At 56.0% G+C, this 24,426-nt stretch overlaps 1 protein-coding gene across 5 annotated transcripts in view; it reads left to right on the top strand.

The window, feature by feature from the left end:
• Positions 1-24,426, top strand: part of Lrrc8a (leucine rich repeat containing 8 VRAC subunit A) — a 25,297-nt gene extending 871 nt beyond the window's left edge. For 2 of the 5 annotated variants that reach the window (XM_005003970.4, XM_005003971.4), the window contains exons 2-5: positions 484-561; positions 1,482-1,577; positions 17,293-19,457; positions 22,605-24,426. In XM_005003970.4, the coding sequence (XP_005004027.1) occupies positions 17,301-19,457; positions 22,605-22,880 (2,433 nt within the window). In that variant the 5' untranslated portion in view covers positions 484-561; positions 1,482-1,577; positions 17,293-17,300 and the 3' untranslated portion in view covers positions 22,881-24,426. Of the gene's footprint in view, positions 1-483; positions 562-1,481; positions 1,578-12,113; positions 12,369-17,292; positions 19,458-22,604 lie in introns of those variants that run through there. The other 3 variants (XM_003470625.5, XM_013153528.3, XM_063244095.1) reach the window with 3 other exon arrangements.

The following is a 24,426-nucleotide window of genomic DNA, read 5'->3' as shown; positions in this document are numbered from 1 at the left end:
CCACCCCTTCTTAGTCTGGGCTGGAGGGAACAGAGTTTGGGCTGGTTCTCCGCTGATGTGTTGCCTTTTTTGGGAAGAGATGTGGTCAGGGATTGTGTGGCAGCCTCTTCCTGGAGGGCACTGGGCTGGCAGGGTGGGGTGGGTCCTGGGTGAGTGGTGCTTTCCACTCCCTCTTCTTCCCTGCTCAACCTAGCACGCCTTTGAGGATGAGCTAGGAGGCAGAGGTCGATGGAGAGAGGGTGCTGGGGCGCAAAGACCTGGAGGAGGGATCTGAAAGTTTGGAGGACCACTTTCCCCTTTCCTGTTAGTCAGCGCCTGGAACTCTTGCCAAACCATATTTGCTCTTTGGACCAAAGTGGCAGATGGACAGGCACTGTGGAAAGGGGAGAGGTTAGCTGGGGGTGCCACTTCCTGTGAGAGGATGGGGTGAGAGTGTGTTTCAGGGGTCCCAGTCTGTGCCTCTGACGTGTTGTCTCTGTGAAGGTCGAGTGTCCTGTGGCTGGGGGGAGGCAAGAACAGATGGGTCGCGCTGGAGGACCACCTGCTGTGGCGATGCTGGGGGTGAGTGGCCAGCCTCTGCCTTTCCACCTCAGAGCTGTGTTTGGGGTCAGGGCAGGGTCTGATGTCTTGGGTCAGGGACTGGGAAATCAAGAAAAGTTAGTGACTTGGCCAGCTACAGAACTTCACCAGATGCATTTGTTCTCTGTTTCCTGGGCACGCCCCCTGGGAAAGTTTGCTTTGCAATGCTGAGTGGCCTTTCTGGAAAGTGGGCTCCTGAGGAATGTTCTGTGGGTCAGAAGTCAAGGAGGTGGACCGGCTCTGGTTGCTGCCTGACATGGGCTGGGCTTCACCTGTGGGAGCCAGAGGGAAGAGGTCAGCGTGGCTTCTGACTTTCGTGAGTGGAAGTCATTCCAGGCTTTCACAGGAGGACACCCAGGCAGAGGCCAACAGGCTGAGAACCTCATGGGGACTCACGTGGGATTGATATGGAGCCTTGCGCCAGGAGCCCAGCCTCACCTTGCTGGCTCCAGAGCTTGTCCTCCTAGTGGTTACTGCCTCACTCAAGCTCAGCTCATGTCATGGCTGGTCCCCAAATGTAGAGTAGACCACAGGCGCCTTTGCCCTGTTGCCGACTTGTCACTTGTTTTGTGATTGGTGCAGCAGGTGCTTTGTATTTTATTCCAAGACTTGTCCGGTTCGTCTTCCCCATAGTTCTTCTCCTGCTGGGTCCCTGACTGCTTCGAGCTCTGGCCAGGGTGGGAGAGCTCACAGTCTTCGCCTGTCTGGGTCTCCTGCTTTTCCTGGGTTCCCCCAGCAGAGCCCCACAGATTGTAACTGTTCACATGCTGTCTCCCAGAGGACCAGGTTCTGTGCGTGAGGCTGCCTGTTTCAGTTGCCCAACTAAGGCTCTCCAGAAGTGCTGGCAGCGTGAGTCTGAGAGTCGCGCCCGCCCACTGACAGCAGCTCTCCCCTCCTCCTAGGGCGCATCCATGGAGCAGAAGGGATGCCAGGACGCTGCGTGGACAGACGCATGCCAACCTCAGCACCTCCAGCCGACGCGCAGATAGCAGCCTGGGGTAAGGAGCTAAGCCTGGACCCGCTCCTGCCCAGCCTGGGGCAGAGGGCAGCATCTCCAGCTCCGTGGTCCTGTCAGCTCAGCACTGGAGACCCAGGGACCAGGGACAGAGGGGTCCAAATTGTTATTTAGCCTCTTCTTCGCACTGAGCGTGTCCAGGCGCTGTGCTCTTTGAAGGCTAATGTTGCATTGAACTGCTTGAGTTTCACCCCCAGATCGTATCAATCTGAGTTACTAATAACGCTGCCTCGTGACCCATCTCCCAAGATGTGTTCTGTGGAGCACAGTTGTAGTCTGCGGCAGTGGTTCAGTAATTCGGTGAGCAGCAAACTTGTTGACGCTTGGATGTGTTGAACTGGGCACGGTGAATCTGAGGGGCAGTGAGCGAGACGGATTTCCTCACACCAACCCAGCCTCACAGATGTCTGTAGGCTGAGGTTCCTTGGCCTTGGCTTTGGGAAAGGGTAGCTTAGCCCAGGGGAGGCCTTGGATTAAATCCCGAGCACCCCAAGAGAGGGGCGTGTGATATGATATTAGCACCTCACTCCTTAGGAGATGTTTTGAGGATTAAACACTTTGATGAAGAGAAGGTTTTAGGACAGAGCTGGCGGGTGCAGGGTCCTGGGTGACATGCAGGGTACATTCAGGTCACCAACTTGCGATCATTTGCAAAAGTTTGGGTAGTGACTATTGTCTGCTGCTCACAAGTGTGGAGACCAAGGCTCAGAGTTACAAGGGACCAGAGTCAAACTACTCAGGAGGACAACATGGGCAAGGACTCAAACCTGGATCCTGCAACCCCAGGCCAGCTCCTTTGTTCCTGCCTGAGGCCTGTCCGTGTCCACCTTCCCGCTCAGCTTTGCCCAAAGCGAGGCTTGAATCTCCCTTGCCAAGGCTTGAAGAGCAATAGGGAAGCTTGGGGCCATTTTGGGGTTACCAGGGTGTCTGCAGGTTCATTGTGTGCCTCATTCTAGGGATGTTTCTGTGTTTTTCTTTTAAAACAAAGGCTGTCGGTATGTGAGTCGATCAGTATTCAGGCTTGATTGCAGGGCTGGCATTCTGTGAGGAATAAATGGGTTTGGGGTTGTAGTCTGGGCACTGGTCTCTGAAAGGTTCACTGTCCCTGCCCCCCCACTGTTGGGATTTTGTTATGGCAGAGAGAGGGGAGTCTTACCTTTGAGGCAGGAATAGGGAGAGGGGACTCCTCACCTCTGTGACTGCAGCAGATCTACTTTCAAAAAACCAGGTCTTGTAGAAGCTGCCAATTAGCAGCTCACTTTTATTTCACGGAATGACAGCTCCTGGATCCTTCCCAGGCCAGAGGCAGACAGCTGTGGAGAGGGTAGTGAACATAGGGAGGGACACAAGGCGCTTTCTGGTGCCAGCCGCCTGGCCTCTCCTGGCCCTGCGGTGCTCTGGCCGCTGTCTGGCTGTGCATTTCAGCAGCAGAGGAGGCAGAAGTGCCTGGCACGTGGAGGCCACTCTCCTGTTCAGTAGGACCAGGTCTGCAAAGCTGGCCCTGCCCTGTTGAGTCCTCTGATTCTGAGGAACCCTGTCGCAGAGAGGGGAGTCCTGAACTGAAGGCTCTCAGCCACACCAAGCAGGACGCAGTGGGTCCTGGTCATGTGAGGTGGGAACTCCTCCTGGGTGCCGGGACACCCTTGAGAGGAGTCTGGGTTGTGAATGCTCTTAGTCTCACCCTTCTCGTCCCCTCAAGCATAACCTAGCCCTGCCTCAGTTTCCCCTTGCAGTAGCCATGGGAAGCTCTTGATTAGAACACATCTGTCAGGCGTCAGGCAGGAGGGCAGGTGGGGGAGCAGGGCCACGTTGGGACCTCACTGGAGAGTTGCTCTTTGGGGCAAAGGTCCTGGCGAGAGTTCCTCCAGGATATGTCTGAGGCTTGGCAGCCTCATTCAGGGGCATCGGCAGAATCTGGCGAGATCTAGCCAGGGATGACTCTGCCGGGGCTCCTGGTGTCTTTGTCAGCTGGCTGTATCCTCAGCCTTCTTCTGCCATCACTCCGCTTCCCTTTCTCTGTCCCTGGCAGTGTCTGCCTCTCCTGGGGGCCTACCTGGCAGAGCGCCTTTGGAGTGGCCCCTCTGGAGATTGGTGCTTGGCATCTTAATTTCTGTCCCCTGCCCTGAGCATCCCCAGTGCCACCTTCCAGATCCCTGCCGGCCACTGTGTGCACGTTGCCGTCAGCCCAGCTGGATGGCGAGGTCCTCGTAGAGATGAGGGGAGTGAGGCTTGGGGATGAGATCTTATACCCAGGTCCTGCAGCTTCCAAGTGGCAGCCAGGACAGAGCCAGGTCTGTGTGGCTCGGCAGCCCACGGTCTCTGCTTTACTCTGCTGCTGCTGCTGCTTCTCCTTTTCTCAGGCATTTGAGGATGCCTCAGGGTCACCTGGGGACCTTATTAAAAATGCCGTGGCCCTGGCCTACCTGGAGTCAACCCTCAACCGCTGGGCCCAGGAGCCTGCACTTTGCAGAAGGTGCCCTGGCTGCTCACGCGGTGGCCCACGGGCCACACTGTTGGGCTCATCCTCGGGGCCCTGGCTCTGGTGAAGGAGGCTGTCTGCGGCCCACAGCCATGCCTTTGGGGGAGCAGGGCTGCACTGCCCTTAGAATCCGGGTTTCAGGAACTGACCTACTTTTGTTTTTTTGAGACAAGGTCTCACTGTGTGACCCGTGCTGGTCCTTGAACTCACGCAGGTCCCCTGCCTCAGCTCCCAAGTGCTGGCATTACAGGCGTGTGCCACCAGGTGCCCAGCTTGGGTGTTTATTTTTTAGTGACTTGTGTGTGTGTCTCATGGGTCTTGTCAGAGATAACGTGGGGCTGAGCTACCTAGAGGAATTTTCACTCCCAGCTGCAAGTGGTCCCTGCCACCTCTCCCAGCGCCTCTCTGCTGCATTCCACCTCTCGCAGCAAGCGCTAGCATCTAAACGTCTCTTGAGGGCTCGAAACCTCAAAATTAAATTGCCTGATGCAATATAACCTCGCGCCTGGAGCGACTGTCTGCCGAGTAAAAGTGGCTGTAAAATTCCACAGCCTTCTCGCGCCACCTGGACACCTTGGAGGCTCAGCTGCCAAATGCACGCCCTCAGCCGATGTGACAGATATGCCATGGGCAGCAAGGTGGGGTGGGAGTCCTTGCCTCTTCTAGCTGGCTCCCCGGGTTCCAGGTCCCCTCGGTTGGTCCAGTTGCCCACTAGGGGCTGACCAGTGCCCAGCCCCCTGGGACCTCAGCTGCAGACCCAGCCCCAGCCTCTCCGGGGTGTCCATGGCCACACTGTGGAGCCATTGGGAAGGTAGCCTGGTGTTCCCTGCAGGTCCCCGCCTGTCGTCAAGCTCCTCTGCCCCTAGGAACCCAGACTTGGGTTCCCTTCCGAAATGTCCTTAATCCTTGGAAGCCTGAAGGCATCCCAGTGTGGCCCTCCCGGGATCCCTGTTCCCATACCCCTCAGGGACAGGAGTAGGACCCAGGAGACCTGTCTGTCCTAGATGCAGGGTGGCACAGTGGTCACGTCTGGTGTGGATCTTCCCATCCCCTTCCAGCTGTGTGGCCTCAGCCAGATCTTTGCTGGGCCTCAGACTTCACACTGTAGAAGGACCAATGAAAATTCCGTGAGAATTAACAGCGGCACTCAGGAGGCTGAGGCAGGAGGATCACTGCGAGGGCGAGGCCAGCTGGGCTATGTAGCAGGACCCCGTTTTAAATAAAATAAGAATAATTGCTGCAAAGTACCAGGCTCAGCGGTGCATGTCTGTAGTCCTGCTTACCACGGAGGCTGAGGCAGGAGGATCATGAGTGTGAGGGCAGCCAGCATAAGCTAGTAAGACCCTATCTCAAGCCAAATAATAGTGTCACTATACGGCAGGGGCCATCCAGGAGGCTTTTGGGGAATGCCTTATTCGGGGCCCCACCTCAGCCCTCTGGGAGTGGATTTGTCTGGCTTCTGGCTGGGGAAACCCTGAGCCCTTCAGGGCAGTGACTTTTCCAAGGTCACACTTGTGAGTAAGGAACACCTTTGCAGTCTGCCCAGGGACAGGGAGCTGGAGTTGGCCTGCTGCCCCTGGGTTCTGAGTTCAGGTCTCCAGCAGGGGCACCCTGGGCTGGAAGGGCATCCCTTTCCTTGTCACCCTTCACCCCGGAAGGCAGGCCACACCTTCGTTAAGTGTCCACAAAGCCGAACCTGTTTGGAGAGCCCTGCCCAAACGTGAGAGCCATTTGGAACTGATACTGGCTCCCCTCTGCCACTCCGCCTAGGCTGTCTCTTCAGCCTTCCCCAGGAAGTGAGGGTGTGCCCTTCTGTGCAGGGTGAGTCCCCAGCCCGAAGCACCCCCAGACCGCAGCCTCTGACTCACCCTGTGTGGGGAGGCAGTGCCTTGCTTGTGGGTGTGTGAGGGCCAAGTGTGCCAGATGTGGCTGAGACCTCTTCTCCCCTCTCCTTCCTGGCTTTGGGATAGGAGGAAGCGCAAGGTCTGGAGCAGCGGAGCCAGCGACCCAGGCCCCAGTGGCGGCCTTCCTTGGGGGAGCACTGCGGGGACAGCTTCCTGTCCGGGCTAGAGGAGGGGCGCCAGCCTCCCACTGCCCCTGCGGCTCTGTTTGTGCTTTAACAAAAGACTCTTTGTGCCACATTGACTGGCCACCTCCATGAGGCTGGCTGTCCAGGTGTGGGTGCTGCCCAGCCCTCCAAAGACCCATGGAGAGGACGCTTGGGTGGTCTTCCTCCAGACTGCCTTTCTTGGCGGTAAGAAAAGTCAAGAAATCGAAGTTGGCTAAGGTGACACATGCCTGCTATCCCTGTGACTTGGGAGGCTGAGGTGGGTAGATCGTTCAAGCCCAGGACTTTGGGGGCAAGACCCCTTCTCATCAAAGAAAAAGGGGACTCGACTGGACTAGGGTGGACACTTTGGGCTGACTCTGAGAGCCAGTGGCCGGCTTTCCACCTGGTAGTCTAACCCTGCTCGGAGGTCATAGCATTTAGGTTTCAGCTGTCACCTAGCTCTGTCCCTGCCTAGTTTTGGGAGGGTCTTCTGCAGTAGAGGAGGGGCAGGGGCGGGAGCCAATGGAGCAATACCCAGCCCTACATCGTGAATCAACACATGGCATGTTAGTTCACAACAACCCAGTTTCTAGCTGTAATGGACCCACTTTAGAATCGAGAAAACTGAGGTCCCTGTGAGGAAGTGGTAGGGCTGGCGTTTGTGTTGCCCGACTCAGACCCCAGAATCTGAGCTCTTGTATGTCCTGGGCATTTGTGGCGGCCGCTGAGTGTGTGTGTGTGTGTGTGTGTGTGTGTGTGTGTGTGTGGAAGGGTTCAATGGGAGGCATAGAGTAAACCTTCTACCATTGGAGGTGGCAGCTATAGTTCTTTGAGAGTCTTCAGAAACCACCTGAGGAGAAAAGTCTTTCAATGTTTTGCAAGTCCTTTTTTCTCCTCGTCAACACGCCATAAATGCCAGGGAGCATTCCACAGCCAGCACCTGCGCTCTCACCCAGTCCTCCGCAGACAGTGGACATGCAACTTTTGGATTTCTCTATCTGTATGGTAATGAGGTGTTCTTTTTTACTGCTAATAGTTTTTTATTTTTATTTATTTATTGATTGATTGATTTTGTCTTTTTGAGACAGGGTCTTTCTGTGCAGTTCAGGCTCACTTTGTAGCCCAGGCTAGTCTGAAACTCGCAACGATTCTCCTGCCTAGGCCTCCCGAGTGCTGGGATTACAGACATGAGCCACCATGCCCGGCTAAGAGTTTTTTTAAAACAAGCACTGAGAGGCTGGGGATTTAGCTCAGCGGCATTAGCGCCTGCCTTGCAAGCAGACAGTCTTGAGTTTGATCCCCGGTACTGATAAAAAAGAAAAAGACAAAAAAAAAAACAAAAAAAAAAACAAGCACCGAATCATACCTTTTTTCCTGATTGTTTCATATGTTTACATTTCATTAAATATGCATAACCTGGGATCCCCACGTTCACGGGCCTGCTGTACAGTGGCGGGCAGTGCTTGGTTTGTCCTTGTGCGGCCACCACCACCTTCCTCCCCGAGCCTTTGCATATGCAGGTCTGGCCCTTCGTGCCCAAGAGATACCATCTGTGCATTCCTCACTCATCCTGCCCTCCTGGCTGAGTTTGACTCCTCTATGTACCTCGAGTAGGTGCAGTCTCCTACGCTATTTGACCTTCCGAGATGGCTTCTTTGATGGATCGTGCATTTTAAGCAGCTCTTGTCCTTTTTAACTCCTTAGTGTCTCTTGGACATCATTTGAGTCCCTAAATGTGGACCTCCGAGCAGGCATTGTCATTCTTGTTGTAGCACCGCAAAGGCAGAGGCTTGGGCTAAGGAGCTTGCTGGGATCATGGGATTATTTCATGCTGGAGTTGGGTTTGAATCCACTCGAAAGCCCTTGCTCTTTGCCCTTTCCCAGACCTGCCTGCCACCAAGGGAAGGATGGGACGCTGCAGTGTGCCCATTTAGCCTCCCAGGGACATGGAGCCTGCAGCCTGGCCCAGCGCGCCTGGTCCTGCTTCTCTCAGGTGCTGGAGCCGCCTTGTAGGAAGGGAGACCTGGCTGCAGCATAGGTCCTTCTGCATCGCCGTGGGGGCAAGGCAGGGCCAGGTAGGGGCTGCCCCTGTGAGCTGGGCAGCGTCCTGGGGCAGAGAGAGGGGTTACCTGGAAGGAGAGGCTGCATCTGCTGCCATGGTGTCTGGAAAAGCAGCTGCTGCTGTGTGCTGGGCCTTCCCAGGGTGAGGGTGGAGAGAGAACCAGTCAGAGACACAGAGACGCAGGCTTCTTTTGAAGTGATAGTCTTGTATGAAGTGATAGTTTCATAGGCAAAGGTAAAACTAGAACAGATATCTCTGTGTGTGGAGCCCAGCTTCATCAGACCGGTGTATTTCACAGTAATGTTTCAGATAAACATGTGCACAAACACGTACCTATGTGTGGGTGCATGTACTTGTGTGTCAGGCACATCAATTTGGGGATTTTTCCATGCATCGTTTCCATGCATCGTAAACTTGGGGATGGAGCCAGGTATGTGGTTCACGCCTGTATTCCCAATACTCAGGAGGCTGAGGCAGGAGGATTGCCCCACATTCACGGCCAGCCTGGGCAACATAGTGAGATTCCATCTCAAAAAGTGGAAAACTCTGGCTACATCTGTTATAAAAAGTCCTCTGTGGTGTGTATGTTACTCTGCAGCTTGGTGGGGGTTTGTTTTGTTTCGTTTTGTTTTGTTTTGAGACAAGGTCTCACTCTACAGTTCGAACTGGCCTTAAGTTCACAAAAGCTCAAGCTGGTCTCAAATTTACAATGAGCCTCTTCTCCTGCCTCAGCCTCCCAAGTGCTGGGATTATAGGCATGTGCCACCATGCCTGGCTTTTACCTTGTTTTTTCATTTAGCCTTGTTTGGAGGTTTGTCCATGTCGGTACAGGTTCCTGCCTTTAACTGGCTTAAAGCCTTCCTTTGTATGAAGGGAACAATGCGTCCTTTCTCCTGCTGATGAATGCTTAGGTGGCTGCTGATGCCTGCTGTTGCAAGCAGCTCCTCGGCAAGCATCCTTGCCCGATCTGTGCCATCCGTCCTGATCGCTGACTCCCTGTGCATCCCAGCTCCTCATCAGGGAGTGCCAAGGTCTGCCAACATGGAGAGTGCAGTGATTGCTGTAGATTGCCTTCTTTGGTTACTAATGACATTGCAAACCATTTCATACGTTAATTTCCATTTGCATTTTTCCTGTGAGTTGCCTGTTCATTCATCTTGCCTTTTCTCCTCATCAGATATTCTTTTTCCTGTGTGTTAATTCTGTGTATTCTTGACCGGCGCAGCCCCCCAATGAGACAGGAGATGCTCTTGTGGGTAACAGGTAACTGCCGCTTTATTATCTGGCTTATATACTCAGCCGTGACCAATCACAGGCTGCCACAAGGAGGCAGGGTTGGGATGGAACGCGGGCTCTGGCCAATATACCCAGCTGTGGTCAATCAGGGGTTGCCACAGAGTCTGCACGGGGCGAATACGAAGTAAGCACGAGGTGCGCATGGGTTGGCTAATTTGGAGAGGGACGTAGCGCATTGCAGAAGCTGACGTGGTCCTTAGTCCTGGGCGGGGTGTGTTGAGCGCCTGCGCCCGACATATTCTAATGTTGATCTTTTGATGATCATACATAGAAACATTTCCTTGATCCAGGCATAGAGGTGCACACCTGTAATCCCAGCACTTGGGAGGCTAAAACAGAATTGCTGTGAGTTCAAGGCCAGCCTCTGCTTAGTGAGGTCAAGCCCAGCCTGGACTGCAGCAAGACCTTGTCTCAAAAAAAAAAAAAAAAAAAAAAAAAAAAAAAAAAGCACTCCTGAGGCTGAGGCAAGAGAATCGTTGCAAGCCCGGACTACACAGTGAGCTGAAGGCCAGCTTGAACTACATAGCGAGACCCTGTCTCAAAAAGACAAAACAAACCAAAAGTAGCTCCATTATTCTCACTGGTTGTTAATTCCTGTGATGTGTGTATGATTTACCTTTAGCAGTAAAGGAATCTTCTGTAGGAGTCTGTATGTAGTGCTGCACATGAAGGCACACACTTACGGTCCCGGCTCTTCCAGAGGCTAAGACCAGAGGATCTGCTTTTGAGGCTGGCCCAGGCAACTTAGTGAGACTATCTCAGAATTATAGAAGAAAGTAAAATCCACAGGTGGTGGATGCAACTCAGTGAAAGTGCCCAGGCTCGGTCCCCATAAGCATGTGCACACACACACACACACACACACACAGCACCTGAATATTTTGTCTTGCAATAGTGCCTTAGATTTTTCTTTAAGGTTTTTACCCACACCCCCACCCCTTGTGGTGCCAGGAACGGAAGTGGGGCCCTCATGGGCGGGGAACAGACACCTCCCTTCCACTGCGTCCCCTGAGCATTCTCCAGGTTTGTGGGCTTCGGTTCACTGGGATTTATTTTGGAGGGGGCGGGAGCTGGGCCAGGCTCCTTTCCCATGAGCCTCAGAGGTGGTGTTGTCTCTAGATGCCCGTTCTCCTCAAACTTGCAAAGGCAATGCATCTGCCTGTCCAGGTTTCTCAGAGGCCAATGGATATGTATGTGGCCTTTTTTCTACTTGTGGTCCACCTGTCTGTCCCCCGTCAGCACCACACGGTTTGCCTCAATTCCTGCAGCTTTATATAACTTTCAGATTCTGGTGGGTGTTTTTTTCTTCTCTATGCTTCCAAATTATCTTTGCTATTCTTTTTTTTTTTCTGTACTGGGAATCGAACTCAGAACCTTGTTCTTGCCAGGCAGATACTTGTACCACTGAGCTAAGTGACCGTTCCTTCTTCACTATTCTTGATGCTTTGGAAGCATAATTTTTTTTTTTTTTGTCTTTTTCCTTTTTATTGGTACCAGGGATCAAACTCACAACTGCCTGCTTGCAAGGCAGGCGCTTATGCCGCTGAGCTAAATCCCCAGCCCCCTGGAAGCATGATTTTTACAAAGCTTTGTTCCTAATGATGTGAGTAACAGGTTTATGATATAAAATCAAGGTACAGGGGCAGGGGATTTAGCTTGGCAGCATAAGTGCCTGCCTGGCAAGCATGAGGTTGTGAGTTCGATACCTGGTATAAAAAAAAATAAAAATAAAATCAAGATATGGTTGGAGTGAAGCAGCATCGTCAACAGCAGTTTGCCTGCCCCCCCAGGGTTTGGGGTGTGCACCTGTACATAATTTTCTCACTCAGTCTCCTTGGAACCTCAAGTGCTTTTGTTGCTGCATAGTGTTAACAAGGGTTTGATGAGTCCCTGTCCAGTGTTTGCTTTTCCGAGCCTTCCTGCTCACTGTGGTGAATGAGCGTGGGACTGAATCTATCCTAGAGACTCTCCCGGCTCTTCCCCCACTCTGGTCCGCAGGCTGTATGCACCTTGGCCACCCCACATCTGTCACCCCACACCTGGGTTCTGAGCCCCTGCAGTCCCTGTCCTGCAGTCCCCATGCCTCTTGTGAGCTTCTCATTGGGTGTGACCACGGGTCCCCCCACCACACCTGGGACACGGCCTGCAGTGGACTCTAAGGCCCCACCAGGCACAGCTCCTCCCTTGTCTTTTCTCCCCGGCCCCATTTTCAAACTCTTTCATCTTTGTCCTTTCTCCAGGATCCTTTCCAAATTCTCTTGTGTCTCAGGGCGAAGACCTGACCTTGCCCTGCTTCTCCCTGTCGCCTTCCAAAAGTCTGCAAGCTACAAAGAATACCTGGTCCCCAGGGCTGAGGGCCCATTTTCTCTGCAGGCTCGTTTTATTTAGTATTCATCTTTCTGTTTTCAGTCTGGGCCGGAACCAGGGCTTGCTGGAAGTGCCCTACCACTGAGCTGCAGCCCCAGGCCTCCTATTACTTCTTCCCACAAAGATAACGCACTGTGCCGCCTAAAACCCAAGCTTCTATTTTGGCTTCCGGCCTTCTGTTCTCTCCTGGAGATGGCCGGCCCTTCCCTGCTGGGCAGGAAATGTTGGTTCAGGACTTGGCAACATGGCTACAGTTCATTTAGCACTGTATCCCAGCTCTCGCCGTTTTCAAACAACTCTGTCCCTTTCTGGCGCTTCCCGCTCACCTACTGTGTGCCAGGCCCCACCTGGCTGGGTCCCCCCAGTGTCTGGCAGCCATCTGGGCGGCTTCCCTCCCTCTGCTTCCTTCCGGAACTCTCCTGTCAAGTGCCTGTGAAGTCAGGCCTGCCCATGGGAGGCTCAGCCGTGTTGGTTTTGTGTCCTCCCAGGCCGAGGCCCTGCGCCTGGTGGTCCGTGTGCGGTAAGCATTTTAGGCATAGGGTGGCTGGGAGGGGGGTGACCTGCGTGAAGTCTCTGTACTGGTAAGGGCTGGGGCCAGGCCATGAGTTCATGTCCTCTGTTGTTGGGGGCTCCCTCTGTACCTGCCTAGGTCACACCCGGGCAGGTTAGGGCACCCCATTTCTATGATCTTCATGAGAGTCTGAGGGCTCAGCAGGGTATTTGTCACCCTCCCCAGGTGCCAGGGGATTGCATCCTGGCAGCTGAATGGCACCTCTCCCTTTCTGTTGGCAGTAGGCAGAAGTGTGAGGGTGCGGGGTGGCCTGTGTTGGCCGCAGTGGTTCTGGACCTGAACCCCGCCGCGTGTCCCGGGGATGGGCTGCGTGCCCTAGTTGGGGGGCTTCAGAAGGCTAAGGAAGAGACTAGGCTGGGGAAGGGCTGAGGCCGCCTGCCTGTCACTTCCTCTGCCCACCTTTTGTATTCACTGCGGGCACATGGTTGACAGGTTCTCTGCTCCCTTCTGGACAGGGAAACTGAAACCCTAGAAGAGAAGCTGCTCCACCACAGTGCTAGGAGGCCGGGCCAATTACAGAAGACTGAACCCGGGGAGGCTGCAAAGCCGTGTAGAAGGGCTCCTTCTGTGACATGAGGACAGACCCCTGCCCTGGGAGTCCCCGCTTCCAGTTGCTGTCCTATCACCCTGGGCTGCCCAGGAGAGCTGGGGGTATGGCGGGGGTGGGGGGTGGGGGTGCGAATCTTCTCCCAGGAAGGCTGCTGCAGCCACTGGCAGTCACAAAGTTGGCACAGAACTTCTGCCTCTACTGCTCAGTGCCCAGTGTGTGAAACGGGGTCCACGTAAGGTTCAGGCTTAAAAGGGGAAATTCTGAACTGTACTAGCGTGGCTGGTCCTTGAAGCCTGTGAAGTGATGTCATGTAGAGAAAACACTGCTGTCGCCACCACCTGATTCTACCCCTGTGTGGTGTTCAGGTGCACAGAGACAGAAAGTGGAAGGCGGCTGTGGAAGGGAGGCTGGGGGGAGCAGCGGCCTGACCGCCCAGCCTGCCGCCCAGCCTGCTGCTGGGACATTCCCATTCCTGTGGTCTCCACCCAGGCAAACAATGGGCCCTGGCTCACTGTGAGAATGGGGCTGGGCGCCCCTAGGGCGCTGGCTGGGGAGCTGCTGAACTGTGGGTTACTCAACAGGCAAAACACCCGCCCCCCACCCCACCCAGACTACAGGACAGCATGGCTCCTGGGCAGGGGCTTCTCCTCCACCCCCAGGCTCCAGTGCCTTCCCAGGCAGGAAGCGGGAGGGGCTGAAGCCTGGCTGGCCCCCCCCCCCCCCCCAGGCCACAGACACCTGAAAGTGCCCCCTCCACACCTATCCGTGGATCCCATGTCCTGTGCCCCTCCGCCCTGTCTCTTCTTTCTCTAAGAGCTGTCTGTCTTTGTTACTGCCTGCTGTCTGCAGTGTGCTGCACAGGTGACATGGAGGCTGGGGAGGGGCAGAGGGTCCTACCACCCCAAACTGCCTGCCACACCTGTTGCTTTTCTGTGCGCAGGTATGGCAGGGCCTCACACATGCTGGGCACACACTGCCGCTGAGCTGCCCTAGCCCTTCTGATTTTTTATTTTTATTTTTTATTTTTTTGAGTCAGGGTCTTGCTATGCAGTTCAGCCTGGCCTCGAGCTCATTTTGTAGCCCAGGCTGGTAACGAACTCCCAACGATCCTCCTGCCTGAGCCTTCCGAGTGCTGCGATTATAGATGTGCGCTACCACACCTGGCCTGATTTTTATTTTGCATCTGGGTCTCCCTGAATTCTCCAGGCTAGTTTTGAGTATGTGATCCTAGGGGCTGGAGATTTAGCTCAGCAGCATAAGTACCTGCCTTGTAAGCAGGAGGTCGTGAGTTCGATCCCCGGTACCGATAAAAATGAAAAAGACCAAAAAAAAAAAAAAAAAAAAAAAAAAAGTATGTGATCCTCCTGCCTTAGCCTCCCAAGTAGCCGGGATTGCAGGCGTGCGCCACTAACGCTGTAGAGACATGCAGTTCCTTGGACTCCTCTGGGAGGGAGGTGCCTGTACTTGCTGTGGGGTCTCTGCCACAAGTTCCTGGTCCTCAGGGGACTCCTGCCAGCCTGGCCACACCTGGGCCGTAGCTGTCCTCCTTCTCCCTGCAAGAAGGAGCTGCTCACACACTCCTCTTACCCACACCCCAGTGTGCAGAACCCCTGGCCTTGGTGCCCCCACCTTCTTTTAGGTCTCTCCCAAAACCGTCTCAGAAGGGCTAGTAATTTGTCCAGAGCCACATGGCAAGGTGTGAGACTGTGCAGGGCCTGCCTCTGGACAGGCCACCTCCACCAGGGCAGCCCCAGGCCCAAGGTAGGCCAGGCCTGTGCTGGACTTCAGCCCTGGTCCTTTGTAGCTCTGTGAGCAGCCCCGAGCTCTGCCTCTGGATGTCTTCATCCTTTGTACTCTGTCTGAAGGGACCCCAAAGTGGAGAACACACTCTGGTCACGTGTTCTGCCCCCCAAGAACCCAGCCAAAGGCTGAACAGAGTTCAGGGCACCTTGAGACCAGGGCTGGGGAAGTCAGAGAGGCAGCCTTCCCTGAGTCCCGGTCCCCTCACCTGCATAGGGCCCAGGAACATGGTCTGCCTCTCCCAGGATGGTGGAGCTAAGGCTGCGCCCCGATAGGAGGCTGGTGGTCACCTGGGATGACTGTCCCCATGTTCTGCCTCTTGGCGGCTGACCCCACTATGGGTGCCCAGCCTGCTGTCCTTGCCGGTCTCCTGGCATCTCAGGCAGGCTGCTGCAGCCCTGGGCCTTCTCCCCCTTCCCCCTCCTTCCTTCCGGTCCCCAGGCCGTGGCCACACCCAAGCGAGGCCTCAGGGACCTGGGAAGGAGGCCCCTGAGCTGAGCATGTCTCAGCGGGAGGCTGGCTGTATGATTCAGCCGCCCTTGCCCTCGGCCAGGAGAGTCCCTTTCCTGGGAGTGTGGGCGTGTACGGAGCCAGCTGGTCATTAGCGGGCAGGGGCCTTCCTGTGGGGTGGGCCCAGGCTGAGAGCCCAGGCACTAGAGCTGTGTTGACCCTCGCCACAGGTGGGAATGTCTGCTGGCCCCCAGGTGACCCGAGCTCTGGCCACCCTGGGTGGGGAGGTGGCTATCTGGGACCTTCAGACTGCCACCACCTTTACCAGGCGCCCCAAGCAAGAGATTGACAAGCCCACCGCAGCCCTGTCACTTGATGACAGAGTGACTTTGGGCCAGTGACTCTGTCCCTGAGCCATCTGTCATAGGGACCTAGGGTCTCAGAGGGATTGTAGGTGTGTTAAAGAGTGAACTCCACTGCACATGAGTGCCCCATGCGACCTCCCTCACTGAGGACTCCGTGGTCTGCTTTCTCCTGGCCGCCCACCTGTCCCCGTGTGCCCTACAAGCCGGGAGCCTTGGCATCGGCAGGGGTCCTGTCCTGAAGGGTTTGTGCTGTTAGCACGAGCAGCTTTGCCAGGAAAGTAGGTGGCCTGGTCCTTTGTATTTAGGACCTGACACAGGTATTTAGAATCTGACAGGGAATCCAGATGCTGGGCTAGAAAGCCGTATGTAGAGGAAAAGCACAATTTATTTTTTTTGTTTTTTGGGTACCAGAGGTCGAACTCACAACCTCACTCTTGCTAGGCAGGCACAACACAATTTGTATCTTAACAAATGTACAGAAAAAACTAGAGGGTTCTTTTTTCTTTTCTTTTTTTGAGACAGAATATTTCTCTGTGCTTTAGGGCTGGCCTTGAACTCACCCTGCTCCTGCTTCAGCTTCTCAAATGTTGAGATTGCCAGGCCCAGCTTGGAGAGGTTCACAGTGGCCAGCACAGTGGCACCACCTGTCTGTCATCCCAGCTGCTCCCGAGGCTGACTCAAAAAAATCTTAAGTTCAAGGCCTGCCTGGGCCACATAAGAAGAGCCTATTTCAGAATTAAAATTTTAAAAAGTCTGGGGTATAGCTCCATGGCAGAGCATTTGCCTGGCATGTGCAAGGGTCTGGTTCAAGCCCTGCTACCACAAAAGAGAAAAAAACAAAAGTTCACAGTGGGCAGCCTTGTATTATTCTGGATGTTCCCAAGTGACCGTCCAGGGAAACAGCCACTCCCTGTCATTACCGTCTTCCAGACTGGTATCAGAGCAGGGTGGTCGTGGATGGCGAAGGGAGGATCCTTTGCCCCAGCTGGCACAGGCGTGATTTCTCACATGTGGCTTCTGACCCAGGGTTTCTAACCTTGGCTAATCATTAGTGTCCCCGGCTCCTTCCAAGTCCAGCCAGTTGGACTTGAGGAATTTGCTGTGGTCACCATTTCCTGCTTGTTTCTCCACTCAGCCTGGAGATCAGTTCCCAGCAGGGCCAGTGTGATCCTGCTGTCCCTCGTGCAGCTCCCACCCAGGAGCCTGCTGCGTGTGACCCTCCTGTCTTCCCTAATGCCCTGTAGCATTTTTGGATTTCTTTATAGTTTTATGAATGTGAGTTCTAAACTGTGCATGGTGGCACAAGCCTGTAATCCCAGCACTGGGGAAGCTGAGGCAGGAGGATTGTTGCAAGTTTAAGACCAGCCTGGGTTACAAAGTGAACTCATCAAGGCCAGCCTGAACTGCATAGCAAGACCCTGTCTCAAAACAAAACCCCCAAAACTACAATGAGTTCTTGGCGAGCCCCGTCTGCACTCTGCTTTCCTGATGCACCCTGGAGAAATTCCTTTCAGCTCACTTCAGTGGCTTCACAGGGGCTGGTTCCAGTCCCTGTGGAGGTCCACGGGCACAGTCTGTGCAGGGACCCTCAAACATTCCAGACAGAGCTGGTGGGGGAGGCTGCTTCTGTCATCTCCAGGGGAGATGACCCCAGGTCCTAGGAATTCCAGGCCACCCTGTGGTAACCCCTCTTGTGGGTCCCTTTCAGGTTGAACCATGATCCCGGTGACAGAGCTCCGCTACTTCGCGGACACACAGCCAGCGTACCGGATCCTCAAGCCGTGGTGGGACGTGTTCACGGACTACATCTCCATTGTCATGCTGATGATCGCCGTCTTCGGGGGGACGCTACAGGTCACCCAGGACAAGATGATCTGCCTGCCTTGTAAGTGGGTCACCAGGGACTCCTGCAACGACTCATTCCGGGGCTGGACGCTCCCCAGCCCGGAGCCTACCTACCCCAACTCCACAATCCTGCCAACGCCCGACACGGGCCCCACAGGCATCAGGTACGACCTGGACCGCCACCAGTACAACTACGTGGACGCCGTGTGCTACGAGAACCGACTGCACTGGTTCGCCAAGTACTTCCCCTACCTGGTTCTCCTGCACACGCTCATCTTCCTGGCCTGCAGCAACTTCTGGTTCAAGTTTCCGCGTACCAGCTCCAAGCTGGAGCACTTCGTGTCCATCTTGCTCAAGTGCTTCGACTCGCCCTGGACCACAAGGGCCCTATCCGAGACGGTGGTGGAGGAGAGTGACCCCAAGCCGGCCTTCAGCAAGATGAACGGCTCCATGGACAAGAAGTCCTCCACAGTCAGCGAGGACGTGGAAGCCACCGTGCCCATGCTGCAGCGCACCAAGTCGCGGATTGAGCAGGGCATCGTGGACCGCTCCGAGACCGGCGTGCTGGACAAGAAGGAGGGGGAACAGGCCAAGGCACTGTTTGAGAAGGTGAAGAAGTTCCGGACGCATGTGGAGGAGGGCGACATCGTGTACCGCCTCTACATGCGGCAGACCATCATCAAGGTGATCAAGTTCGTCCTCATCATCTGCTACACAGTCTACTACGTGCACAACATCAAGTTCGATGTGGACTGCACCGTGGACATCGAGAGCCTGACAGGCTACCGCACCTACCGCTGTGCCCACCCCCTGGCCACGCTCTTCAAGATCTTGGCGTCCTTCTACATCAGCCTGGTCATCTTCTACGGCCTCATCTGCATGTACACGCTGTGGTGGATGCTGCGGCGCTCGCTCAAGAAGTACTCGTTTGAGTCGATCCGCGAGGAGAGCAGCTACAGTGACATCCCCGACGTCAAGAACGACTTCGCCTTCATGCTGCACCTCATTGACCAGTACGACCCGCTCTACTCCAAGCGTTTTGCCGTCTTCCTGTCGGAGGTGAGTGAGAACAAGCTGCGGCAGCTGAACCTCAACAATGAGTGGACGTTGGACAAGCTGCGGCAGCGGCTCACCAAGAACGCTCAGGACAAGCTGGAGCTGCACCTGTTCATGCTCAGCGGCATCCCCGACACGGTGTTCGACCTGGTTGAGCTGGAGGTCCTCAAGCTGGAGCTGATCCCCGATGTGACCATCCCACCCAGCATCGCGCAGCTCACGGGCCTCAAGGAGCTGTGGCTGTACCACACAGCAGCCAAGATTGAGGCTCCGGCGCTGGCCTTCCTGCGCGAGAACCTGCGGGCGCTGCACATCAAGTTCACAGACATCAAGGAGATCCCGCTGTGGATCTACAGCCTGAAGACGCTGGAGGAGCTGCACCTGACCGGCAACCTGAGTGCTGAGAACAACCGCTACATCGTGATTGACGGGCTGCGGGAGCTCAAGCGCCTCAAAGTGCTGCGCCTCAAGAGCAACCTGAGCAAGCTGCCACAGGTGGTGACGGATGTGGGCGTGCACCTGCAGAAGCTGTCCATCAACAATGAGGGCACCAAGCTCATTGTGCTCAACAGCCTCAAGAAGATGGTGAACCTGACCGAGCTAGAGCTGATCCGCTGTGACCTGGAGCGCATCCCCCACTCCATCTTCAGTCTGCACAACCTACAGGAGATCGACCTTAAGGACAACAATCTCAAGACCATCGAGGAGATCATCAGCTTCCAACACCTGCACCGCCTCACCTGCCTTAAGCTGTGGTACAACCACATCGCCTACATCCCCATCCAGATTGGCAACCTCACCAACCTTGAGCGCCTCTACCTGAACCGCAACAAGATCGAGAAGATCCCCACGCAGCTCTTCTACTGCCGCAAGCTGCGCTACCTGGACCTCAGCCACAACAACCTGACCTTCCTCCCCGCCGACATCGGCCTCCTGCAGAACCTCCAGAATCTGGCTGTCACGGCCAATCGGGTGAGTGGCCTGGCCAGGATGCAGCGTGGAGGCGGGGGAGCAGCCAGTGGTGGGCACCGGGAGACCCCAGCATCTCAGGACCTAGTACTCCTGGGTTCGGAGTTCTCAACTCTGGTCCCTAGAATCACCCAGGAGGATGCGCGGTCGAGATTTGGCCTCCTGGGTCCCCATCCCTCACTTGCCTGTTGGGAGCCTCTGGGCTTAGGGAGCTACCATTGTCACAGAATTCTGCAGAATTCCTCTGCCAGGAAAAAGGTGGCCAGGCAGGGTCTGTCCCTAAGGTGACCTCTAAGGCAGGGTTGTGCATGGACTACAGGCACACAGCCTGCTGTCTCCCTTGGGGGAAGGTGGCGGGAGGTAGGACTTGGCCCGCAGCTTGTGGTATGTATCTTCCCTAGCTTGGCCCCATCCAGATGGGGAGCCCAGGAGCCTCATGGATCTGGCTGCTAGGGACCGAAGCTGTGCAAGTGGCCTGTGCTGGCTGAGGGGGCAAGCTGTCTCTGCACCCCAGCCTCCCAATTAGGGGAGGCGAAGGCAGGTTGGCCGTAGAGAGGGCTGGCTTGTCACCGCTGCCTTTCCAGAAGAAGTGGTACGCACCAATGGCTGGTGGTGTAGGAGGCTGTGCCGTTGAGACTATTGGCACCTGTGCGCCAGTCTCTCATCTGGCTGGGAAAGTCCTCGTGCCAAGGGCCCTTGGCAGAGGCAAACAGGCTGAGGTGGTGGCCAGAGTACTCTTCATGGCTATCCTTGGGGGCACCAAGCCACGGCCACCATGGGAGTTCCCTGCCCACCATCCCGGGCCTGCAGGTCCTCCCCGGCCTGGCTCTCAGATGCAGGTCCTCATAGGCACTGGTGGTAGTGGCCTGAAACCGGGCTGGGGATGCAGAGGGCTGATTCAGCTGCCCACTCTGTGCCTGCTGGGCCAGCTCTGCCTCAGGGATGACACTGCTTCCTGCCACCAACAGACACTGTCTCCAGTGACCTTGGGCATGCTGGGCAGGAACCCCTGACATGGGCCTGTCTGCTGCTCCCTGGCCCCAGATGGGGACACACCTCCTCCTCCATTGCTCAGAACAGAGGGCTTCAGAGCCTTGCTCTAGTTCCCAGCTCCTCCTCCTGCGAACCTGCCTTCCCTGCCTCCGGTGTCATAGGAACTGTCACCAATTCTTAGGTCCCTGTCTCAAATTATGACTTTGGATGGTGATGTGAGAATGTAAAGGCAAGGGTCAAACCTCAGCTTGTCTTACTGTGGCAAGTCACTGAGCTGGGGAGATTGGAGTCCCCCAGGGAAAGAAGCCACACTTACAAAGCACAGGGCCAGACTGGTCACCACCTTGATAGTGTGAGGAGGGATCACTGAGCGGCCTTCTGTGACCGCGGGTTGAAATCACAGTACCCCTGTTGGGCCAGGCGTGCTTCCCACAGCCTGGTATGTACTGTCCTGCCCCAGCTGCCTGCCCTGCCTTCCTCCTGGGTGCAAGGGCACAGTGCAGCTGCGGCCCGACCCCCATCCTGTCCCCACCCCCAGTTCCTTGCACTGGGCTTGCCTGTTGGCTGAGGTCAGCCCTCAGGAAAGGAGCTGGCGGAGGTGCTGTCCCGGAGGAAGGAGCCCCTCTGGAGACCCGATTTAGCACAGTGCTTAATCACGTCCTGTCCTGCCTGCCTGCTTCAGGCTGAGGACTTTATTGGGAAAGATGTTCGATCAGGAGCGGGGAGGAGGGTGTGGTCTCTCCTTCTGGCTCCCAGGCTTCTGGGGCTGCAGTGGACCTGGTGATGGGAGTGGCCTGGCCCAAGCCCTTGGGGTGCCTTTCATTCCCTCCTCTCCCCTCAGTACTTGGGCAGGTGTTTTCTAAGCCCTCCTAGAACCCAGCGTGACCCATGGTCAGGGGTCCCAGGTGACCAGGCAGTTAGCATGCAGGGGCCCTGCTGGGTCATGAGGATGAGGACTGTGAGGGAAGGTGACTCAAGGTGACTGTGAGGGAAGGAGTCCCCGGCTCTGCCCTGGAATGTGGACTTTACCCCAGACAGGGGCAGCGCTGTGCTGGCTGCTGCCTCTCGAAGGCTCCTGGCCTCACTGCAGTTTTAGTGTCCCTTGCTGGCCTATAAGTGCCCCCCAGCCTACAGGGGATCAGCCTGAAGCTGGAGGAGCTGTCCCCTCTGGGTGCACTGGTGCAGAAGGGTCTGTGACACTCCTCCACCAGGAGAGGAGGACAGAGTCACCACAGGGCTCATGTGACACAGAGGGCAGCAGGACTGGCCAGCTCCTTGTGTAGGGAGACAGGAACAGGAGCGTGGCGCAGGCCTGAGGCCGGGGGCGAAGCTGGTGACCACAGAGGCCTCCCATAGATTCTTGGCAGGCTGAGGGACACAGGGGAGACAGTGAGGTCCCTGAAGGGGCAGAAGGGGAAATGACTCCAAGCCTCCAACGGGCCAGGGGCATTTCCAGAGGGAAGAACAGGGTGTGATTGCTGAAGGGGCCTCCTCTCCCTGTGGGGCCTGGGCCAAGCTCCCTGGTGGGGCGCAGGGGGGTCTGGGGGGAGAGCCACACTGACTGCCACTCACTGGGTGGAATCGCAGCCCTGACTTTTGTCAGCAGAGGAGGTGGCTGTGACAGGGTGCCGGGGTGGGGGCACAGAGTGGCCCATTCAAGAAGAATTTAGTCCTGGTCTGGCAGAGCCTCCCTGTGTGGACCTCAGGGCCGGCCTGCCCGAGAGCTCAGGCTCAGCAGGGCGCTTTCAGACACCCCACCTGGAGTCTCCTTGAAGATGTCTGCCCCCACGTAAGTCCCAGTGGCCACTCTTGCTTCCCTGCTAGGAAGGCCCGTGGCTCCCTGGAACCCGAGCTGGGGCAGAGCCTAGGGAGGTACGCTTCCTCTGGAGAGCCAGAGCCTCAGGATGGCCAAGCCGAGAATCATTTTCTTGGCCACCTCTTGGATTCTACAGATGGGACACTGTGGCCCAGGGAGGGAAGAGGACTCCCCAGGATTCCGTACACCTGAGCTTCCTGGAGGATGTGGCCACAGAGCCTGGAGCTCAAGTAGAGGTGAAAGTCACCCAGCCCACGCAGCACGGGAGCCCCGGTGGGGATGGAGAACAAGGTGCCCTGTGCCTGCCTCGCCCCTCACCCTGGCCTCTACTCCTCCCCCAGATCGAGGCACTGCCCCCAGAGCTCTTCCAGTGCCGGAAGCTGCGGGCCTTGCACCTGGGCAACAATGTGCTGCAGTCGCTGCCCTCAAGGGTGGGCGAGCTGACCAACCTGACGCAGATCGAGCTGCGGGGCAACCGGCTGGAGTGCCTGCCCGTGGAGCTGGGCGAATGCCCGCTGCTCAAGCGCAGCGGACTGGTGGTGGAGGAGGACCTGTTCAACACGCTGCCGCCCGAAGTGAAGGAGCGGCTCTGGAGGGCCGACAAGGAGCAGGCTTGAGCGGCTGGAGCCAGCAGCAGCAGCAGCAGCAGGAGCCTGGGTCCTGGGCCAGGAGGGCCAGGCTCTGCCTCCCAGGACTCCTGGACAGCCAGCCTGGCTGCCGCAGTGGGGCTGGGGCCTGGCTTGAGCCGAGCCAGTGGGTGAGAGGAGGGAATCCGAGGGGCTGGCCCCTCACTCCCCTAGGGCAGGCACCTGTGGGGAGACCAGAACCCCGGCTGGGCTCAGAACGCAGTGTTGGACAATCAGGGTCTCCTCCCAGGAGGCCACCTCTGTCTCAGAGTCCATGTCGATGCCAGAGGCCCAGGGAACCGAGTTGGCTCTTGGTATTCACCTTCCTCACCTCCCGGGGAACCCGCATCCCAGGAAGAGCAGCACCATGGGAGGTGTCCAGGGAGAGGTGGGCAGTTCTCCCCTTGTCCCTTTCGGGCAATGCCACCGGCACAGAGTGCCCAGCCAAGTTAGTCAGGGGGTCCAGTCCGACTAGGCCAGATGGCCGGTTGTCCCGTAGTCGGGGCTGGCTAGGACGCAGGCCTGTGGGAAGGCAGGCCACCTTGTCTGCCTCACCTCATTGCTTTTTGTGGCAGTTTTCAATGTGGTTTTTTTTTCCCAAGTCAAAGATTTTTTGTTTTGTTTTTTAAACTTTGAAAATTGATGATTTGGGTATTAAAAAGAAAAAAAATCAGAAAAAAAATGACCCTAAAGGCCAGTGAGTTGGAGTCTCAGGGTGGGGTGGCAGCGTCCCTTGGGCAAAACAGCGAGACCCTGAATTGTATCTCCTCTCCCGGAGGTGGGGGCACAGGACTCTGAAGCTGCTGTGACCTCGGTCTGGGAGTTCTGTTTATCCGCTCTTCTCTGGGCAAGGATTTTAGTTTTGTTTTTTTGTTGTTGTTTTTTTGTGGATTTTTTTTTTTTTTTTTTTGGTGTCTTGTTTTCTTTGTCCTCCATGGATCTTGGCAGGGACTGCTTTCTGTGGCTGCCAGCCAAAGGAAATGTTCCAGAGTTGCCAAGAAGGGAAGAGACCCGGGTTGTCCAGCCCCAGATGAACGGTGCTCTGTCCTCCCCTGCTGCCCACACCCCTGCCCCTCCACGCACAGTGTTACCCGGCTGAGGGGGCCACTCCACCCGGACTCTCGTGTCCCTGCGGGTGCCACCACCCACCTCCGCTGCTCACGTGGTCCCTGTCACCGCTGGTCATTCCCGGAGCGCAGATGTTCCTAGGCCGGCCGGGCATGGGGAGATCATTGCTGGGGGGGCAGGCAGGCCCCATACCCGATTGGGTTAGCACCGGTGGTGGGAAACCACCTGCTTTAGGTCATCACTCAAGTCCCCACTTTAGGAGAGTCCCTGCCTTAGAGCAATCACGTGGACATTAAGGCCCGTTTTAGCCTCTCATCTGAACAGTTCTGTCCATTTGTCTATCCATTTGTGTTTCCCGCGTTGTTGTCAGATGTAACCTTCAGAAATAATGCACACTAGCCTCTGCCGGCCATGAAGCAATCCGTTAACAGACTTGGATCGAATATCAAATAAACCTGTAACAAAGGAA

Source organism: Cavia porcellus, unplaced genomic scaffold (genome assembly GCF_034190915.1).
Source record: "Cavia porcellus strain 051 isolate PalLab524CR breed Dunkin Hartley unplaced genomic scaffold, mCavPor4.1 scaffold_49, whole genome shotgun sequence".
NCBI classification, from domain to species: domain Eukaryota; kingdom Metazoa; phylum Chordata; class Mammalia; order Rodentia; family Caviidae; genus Cavia; species Cavia porcellus.
This window is presented reverse-complemented; position numbering and strand designations above follow the sequence as displayed.